Raw genomic sequence first — 7,627 nt, 5'->3', positions numbered from 1 at the left:
CACGCTTCTGCAGAAGTGGGGGAGGACCTTGCCACCGTATTGGTCAGCCACATTCCAGGCCCTCTGGTGCTCTGATATACTTCCTCTCTTTGTTTCGGCCAATGGTGACCAGAGGACTGTCTCAAAGATGATTATAGAATCTACCTTCACTATCTGTGATCAGCAGACGACCAGTCATTCATTCAGTTCACAAACATCACCCAACTGGATATAGGGATCTATTTTAAGAAAGTGCACTTCTGAATAATTAAATATATAAATTGTCCTTCTTTCCTACATTGGTATCCCGCTTCGGTGTATTAAATAAAAATGGTGTTATTATGCAAAAAATGCTGTTCTGACAAGAACAACGAAGTATGTTGTTGTGCATATTTTCTATATCGGGCAGTACTGTACCCTTTCAATATGGCTGACATGAACAACTCTGTCAACAAAGATAAAATAAAATGTTAAAACACTGCCTTCACTGTGTTTTGTTTAATCTTCAGTTTTTGCATGCTACGTTACGGCGTCAGCCAAAATTATTCTCAAGTAAGTCACATCTCAGATTGTCAATATCATCTTCAACATCATCCTCATCACTGCTGATGGAGTCCATGTTACTTCTGGTGGCTGTGAAATATTCATGCATGTACCAGACGACGCACATTTACAATATTTTGTGCAAGATAAATTATAATATTTGCAGCTGCAGATACTTCGCTCGCATGTCATACATCTACAAGCCGCTAAATCCGTCATTTTAGGAGGGACTACGGAACTCATTTCAGTTAAGGATATCCATGGATCATTTTCCATTGAAACATTGTAGGAGGTGACGACTGCTCGGCTGATTTCCAGTAACTGACTTGCAAGTGAGCACATTTTTATGTGATTGTGCAGGACTTCATATGCTGGTGAACGTAACTTTAAATTAGAAGAGATTTCTCTTTTGGTTGTAAACAATTGGTGTCGTAGTTGAGTCACTGATTTACATCGTCTATCATTACAGAAAAGTGGAAGAAGTTGATATCTAGCTTTCATTATTCGATGATGTTCAATGTGAATCTCACCTATTAATTCCGAGCCAAGATCCTCATGTTTCTAAGTGCATACAGCAGCCTTGCCTTTCCGTAATGGGTCAGTTGTCTACCTACAGCAAGCGTTTGTTTCCAATAAAAGCACAGTAATAAAACAAATACGTCTATATATTTACGAACGATTTGGACATTCTACTTACCACTGTAAAAAACCATGTGCGTAGCATAGGTAAGTAGAGTAACTACAGATTCCTCATGAGTGAATAATGACTAACTACTCATTAACGAAATGTACTTGATTACCTCAATATTCGATGGAGCATAGCAAATCAATAAGCTGTTCCTTATTTTCGATGCCGGTTAAAACAATATTTCGGGTAGGAAGTGCTGTTGCCAATGTAAGGAGAATTAGAGTAACAGCATCAGCAGATAGGCTTTTTTCTCATTCACGGCTTTTTTTAATAGATGGAGCCGCGTAATGATCAAAACCAACATTTGTTACGTAACCCTCCTGTCATAGTATTTATCGTGATGGAGTGGACGAGCGACGCATTGGAGCCAGTTTTTTTTTATTCAGTTTTGATTCCTTCCGAAGGGTGGCGGGGGGAGGGGGAGGGCGGGCTGTCAGCAGCCTAGTATGCCGCTCTTCAGCCTACAGACTTTGTTTGAAAAAGATGAAGATAATAAATGATAAAAACAGGCGATAAAATCGGGGACTTAAATGGTAACATGGCGAAAAAATCGTGGAACTTAGAACAAAGGGATGATGATGCTAATAAAATACATATCAAGCAGACAGGTAAAATAATAGACAGACAATTAAAAAACACGGCGACAGTCTGGTTTCTGTTCGCAAAAGACATAAAATTCACACCCAGTGACAGCATGGTTTCTGTTCGCAACACTTGGGAAAGACTAACAACACTGAACATTCACTTGAACACTGCACTAAAAAGTTGGCAAATATGACATACCACAGCCGAGAGCAGGTGGGGGGAAACTGGACAGATGATGGGAAAATAAAAAGGGGGGAAGGGTGGAACCAGTTGGCCGTTTCATATTCTAGTAACCAAGTAATACACGAAACCGATCCAAGTAACAAAAGTACGGCTTTGTTCATAAACCTCTGAACAATAGCGGAGATAAGCCTCTCGTGACTCCACACATAAGACAAAAGACTGATAGAGAAGGTGCAACATAAGCGGTACACAGGACAACTGAAGTGAGCGTTACAAACTAAACGAACACTGTGAGGCTGAGTCAGTGCTGCTCCGCGAGTTTGTATAAGCGCGAGTCGCCGGTAGACGGTGCGACCTCTGCTGGCTGGCCCGCGCTGGTACAGCTGACGGTACTACACTCAACGCACTAACTCTCACTCGCACTAATAACAGGATACAGCACAACTCTCCTTCGTAGAAAGAGGGCGCCCAGGCGATGAAGGAGACGCAGGCGGCCCAACAAAAAGCGACAGAGGGAACGCCGGACATTTGCCACGCAGGACATTTGCCAAGCCGGACATTTGCCACACTTGCCCCTTCCCAGGTAGCTTGAGTAGCGATCCCTCAGGTAAGGCACGCCCTGCTTCGTACTTCCTCTGTCCGCTTTCAAACCGCCGTCTCCACATCTTACTCGATACAACCAGTACGTAAGGGACCTTCTTCCTCGACATTTTGGCGAAATACAGAGCTTCTTTTCCGAAATCGAAATATTTATAACTTTTGGGAAACAAAAGCAATTCCGACGATTATGTCAGAATGCAATAGTTCTGCCAAGTATAAATATAGACCCCTCTGTCTGTACGGTAGCTTCCTTTCACGCTTACTGATTGCCATAGAAACAGTCCATCGCCATGAGAGCAACAAGAAAGGAACGATGTAAAGAGAATGCGAATGTACACTAATCATTTCTTTTTGTTCACTGCATTTGTGCCTACTTTAATTACTACAACTGCATGCCCAAAAGACAATAAGGAAAGAAGAAATGGATATGTGAATGTTTGAAAAGAAGAAAAACATACTCCGTATAAATTTACTCTATAAAATCCGATATCCCTTGCGGCGAAACATTAGTTAATAATGTGTATTGGGACAAGGTTCAAAACATGACTGAAAGTACGTTCATAAACAGAGACAAGAACATCTATGATTGACATGTCATTTACAGTCGACGTACAATTTTAAAATGTTAGAAACAAGCAAATGAAGTAATACAGAATGCTATGCTTGTAACGTACGTTGTTGTTCTACATTGTTTAGCTCTGATATTTACAGAATCACAGAGAAAGCATCCTAGGTTTTGGAGAGAAAAGCCGTAATTGTAATGATCAGCACTATAACAGAAACAAGAAGCACAACTTAAGGAAAAATAACGTAATGTGTGTTCCAGCTCACAAGCGACATTGAAGCAGGTAGTTCCTGTGACTTAGTATGGACAGAGGTTATATTCATTGAGAGGCACCCACTTGCCTTACTCATACTGCGGCATCAAGCAGTCAGGCCTGCAAGATGAGTGGTCTGCCAAGCGAGTGGATTCATTCTTATTTATCGAGTAACATGAACTCTAGTACTCACACTCAAGTTACCAGTTATCCTCCTATATGATTAATACGCAACGGAAACACGCATCTGACTATCAGTAATTTACAGAACTCTGACTGTACACTACGCACTGGCAATACCACATTTTCTTTTTGTCTTTTATTTAACGGCTTTTGTCAACACGTGGCCACCGCACTGGATATGAATGGCGCACACATTATAAATTCGGGACATTATGACAACATACAATTCGAAGGAAAAATCCACCAATCATTTTCTTTTCACTATCTTATTTATTCCAATAAATTCTCTAACCTAAACACACAAATTCTAAAACCTACAACAATAACACATGAGAAATTCCGCCCAGTGGGCATGGCTTTACAATGGTGAATCTCTATATTATGGTCTCGTAATTATTTTAACGCTACAGTGCACTTTCTGGATAGGATGGTGGATCTTTTATTATACCTCACACTTTCCTCCAGACCGAGCGGTACCAAAGGAACAAGCATAACCCACTAATCTTTTGAAACTACCTCGCTACTCTCCCATGCAAACCACACATACCCAAATTACATGACATACACCACACTACAACATGAAATACTACACAGAGAATAGTCACAACATTATCACTTTCAGCTTTCCCACTTCAATTAGTATTTATCCCAGTTTCACACGACACTGCCCCACTTTGTAATTCTACTTTCCTACTATGAGCTCTGGAGATATTTGCACGTCTTCCTGTGCAATGCAAGCCAAGTGGCGTTGCTGGATAGACGGCCGACTCACCTTGCTTCTCTCTCAGAGTTTGAATCAAGCGTCACACGGAATCATATCATGCAAATTAATATTAAGAACATCACACACGCGAGTCCTCAACTGATACCATGGACGAGTACTTCTCTTTATCCTTTGTCTCATACACAGATTGAGACTCACACAGTACTGACCACGTGGAAGTACTCGTCTCTAATTTCAAGTCCTGCACACGCCATTTCTTAAATATTTCAACTTATGGTACACATGCTATTTCTTAAATATTTCAACTTATTGTACACACGCTAGTAATTCAGCTTAACTTAAGCACATGGAAGTATTTCAACTTATTGCTACACGTGGTTTCATTGTGACCGTTGGTCACTTCCGAAGATTACTACAATCCCTTTAATATTACCTGCCTGACATTTAATCCTCCCCACAAAAGTTCCTGAAATAGAGAAATTATTATTTCAAACTACTCTTAAATATTCCACATGCATACCATGTCTCCACTCTTTCGTCATTACGGAGCACAACTAAAACAGGTCTTAACAGCACAAGATCCAGCGGCAGAGTGCTGAAACATGGCCGTTCTCTAGGTCCTCTCGCACCTGTGTCGAGGTGGGGGAAGCACCTTGCTATCGTATTGGTCAGCCACATTTCAGGCGCTCAAAGCTCTGGTAAATTTCATCTCTTTGGTCCCACCAAAGGTGGCCAACGGATCGACTCAAAGATGATCATATATTCACATTCACTATCTGCGGTTAGCAGACGACCATACATTCATTCATTTCAAAGATCTCACCAAACTGGATGTAGGGATTTACTTTGTGGGAGAGCACATATGATCAATTAAATAAATAAATTGTCATTCTTTCCCACACTGGTATCCGGCTTCTCTGTATTAATTGAAATTGAGTTATTTTACAAAAAAATGTGTTGTTCTGACAAAAATAACGAAGTATGTTGTACCTATTTTCAATGTCGGGTGGTACTGTACCCATTCAGCTAAAATGTCATGTAATAATGCCAATGAGTCCAGTTTAATTAGTGTGACTTGACTATTACAGGTACTTAACACGTAATGTAAAAAAAGTCAACATTGTGGTCAGTATGGAATAGGGTACGTTTATACTGCTGTTACAGGTAACATCTGTAATGTGATCGAAGTTTTCTAAATTAGATGCCATCTGATCTATAGTATGTCATAGTCGTGGTGACAGTTATAATGAGGTGCTGTGTATGGTTGTTCGGAATCTGGTGTTAGTGAAAGAGGCCACTAGCACCAAAGTTTCTAACACTTGGGCTGTCCCATCTCTCCCAGCTTGTATATTCTCTGCACACATTTAATTTTCATGTAAACTTAGATTCCTAACTAGCAAATTCTTTACTGTGTATAGTGGACCATTCAGAGTGAGGCGGATTGTCCATGAAAATGCTGTACTGATTGAGACGATCAATGGAAAACAATCTCGTGGGCTTCATCACATTTCTAACATCAAATTATGGAAAAGTTAAGGATAGATCTAAAGTAGGCAATTTATGGTAGATAGTCAGTGTATTTATTTGTGGTGTGTAACGTTGTGCAGGGTCAAATCGAACGTAAGAATTTTCAGGCGGGATGTCAGGAAGTATGACGGAATAGACTGGTCGAATGAGTCATGAACAGGAGTCGACAGAGTGGTGTATGTACGTATTTTTTGTCATATGAATAAGGATCAAGCAGAAACGACGTGATGATTAATGAGTGGCTAAAGATGGTAGATAGAGAAGCGCCGTGATAAATAGTAGTGGATAAAGGGGATATTTAAGGAGAGAAGCGACCTGAAGCAGTGTGATTAATAAAGAGAGATTCGACGTGATGAAACAGTTGTAAATAAAGGTGAGTAGAATTGAATAATGTGGAGATGTCTTAGATGTATGTTACAGAGAGCCCTGTGTATGCTGCAATAGAGATTGATGCCAATGGCGAAGGAAGACCAGGAAATGATGGAGTAATGGATGGACGGAGAGCCGAAATACGAATGAAGAGATGAGGACAACTGTACAACGTGAAAGGACATAAAGGGAGTGTGAGATCCAGATGGTGAACGTTGTGGAATACTGACGTAAGATGTAATATAAGTGTAAATCTAATTCTTACCATAAGATATGCAATTTGGCAAAAATAATTTTTGTTGTTGTTGTTGTTGAAGCCTGGTACCAGTATAACTAATCAAAACGGTACCAAGAATGTGTACAGTTATTTTGCAGGATGAATAATTTGTGTATTTTTTGTTCTTAGATGAAATGTCGCAATTCTAAGTGATATTTAGCAGGAGGAATAATCGGTGAAGTGAATGCAGAGGTAAGCCGATGGAGAGAGGTGCCAGAGTGAAAGGATGAATTCGGAGACTGGAAAGCTATCTCCGAAACAGCTTCATGTGTTATGTGGTTGAGTATAAGAGAGGAAAGGTATGGTATGTTGTGAGTGTGGTGGTGTTATGTGTATAAGGGTGCAAAGGTATGGTATGTTGTCGTGAGTGTGGTGGTGTTAAGGTTAGCTGACTTCTAGACCTATTCTGGTAGTGTATTAATGGATTGAATGAGAAGGAAAATGTGATGTCTGGTGAGTGAGAGTCGTAGAGTAGTGTGATCAATGCGCAGACTCCTGTAAAGGGGATGCTACCGATCCATAACTAAAACATTATTGTGTATTGTCAGACTGGGACGAACCTCGATGTCAGGTCAGCATCTGACATGTGGATGGCACATATGTGTCCTAGAAATGTTGTTATATATAATAAAATGTAAAATGTATAAAGAGATACTAATTTCAGTCTGTCACAAGCACAAAGGTGCATTGTATGTTGTAGATTTAGAGTGACCAGTTTCTAAAATGTTTATTGTGTTAGGATGTTAAAGTAGTTTACTATTTAGTAACATGTGGTAGGTAATTGAGAGCTGTGTAGATTATTTCTTATTTTTTTGTTAGAACACTTTCAAAGGGTATTAATTTCAGTCTGTCACAAGCACAAAGGTTCATTGCGTATTGTAGTTTTAGAATCAACAGTTTCTAATATTTTCATTGTGATAGGATGTTAGAGTAGTCTACTATTTTATGTTGTAATTATGAGTTGTATAGATTGTTTATTATTCCTTTTGTTTTTTTTTACACATTCATGTTTTGTATGAGGGACGACAGGTACAGTCAATAGCACAAGTGTGGGCTGTATATAGAAAAGGGATAAATGTTGATGTTGTATGTGTAGAAAACTAGGGTGTATAGTTTTATGTTTTTTAGAACAAAGATTCTTTTATTACCAA

General features: G+C 39.6%; 1 protein-coding gene across 1 annotated transcript in view; it reads right to left on the bottom strand.

Annotated features, from left to right (window-relative positions):
• Positions 1 to 511: 511 nt before the first annotated feature.
• Positions 512 to 7,627, bottom strand: part of LOC124789075 — a 149,566-nt gene continuing 142,450 nt past the window's right edge. The window contains exon 2 of the mRNA XM_047256366.1: positions 512 to 612. Within this exon, the coding sequence (XP_047112322.1) occupies positions 512 to 612 (101 nt within the window). The remainder of the gene's footprint in view (positions 613 to 7,627) is intronic.

The sequence above is a fragment of the Schistocerca piceifrons genome, chromosome 3 (genome assembly GCF_021461385.2).
Source record: "Schistocerca piceifrons isolate TAMUIC-IGC-003096 chromosome 3, iqSchPice1.1, whole genome shotgun sequence".
Lineage (NCBI taxonomy): Eukaryota > Metazoa > Arthropoda > Insecta > Orthoptera > Acrididae > Schistocerca > Schistocerca piceifrons.
Note: the sequence above shows the minus strand (reverse complement) of the source record. Positions and strands in the feature narration are given on the sequence as shown.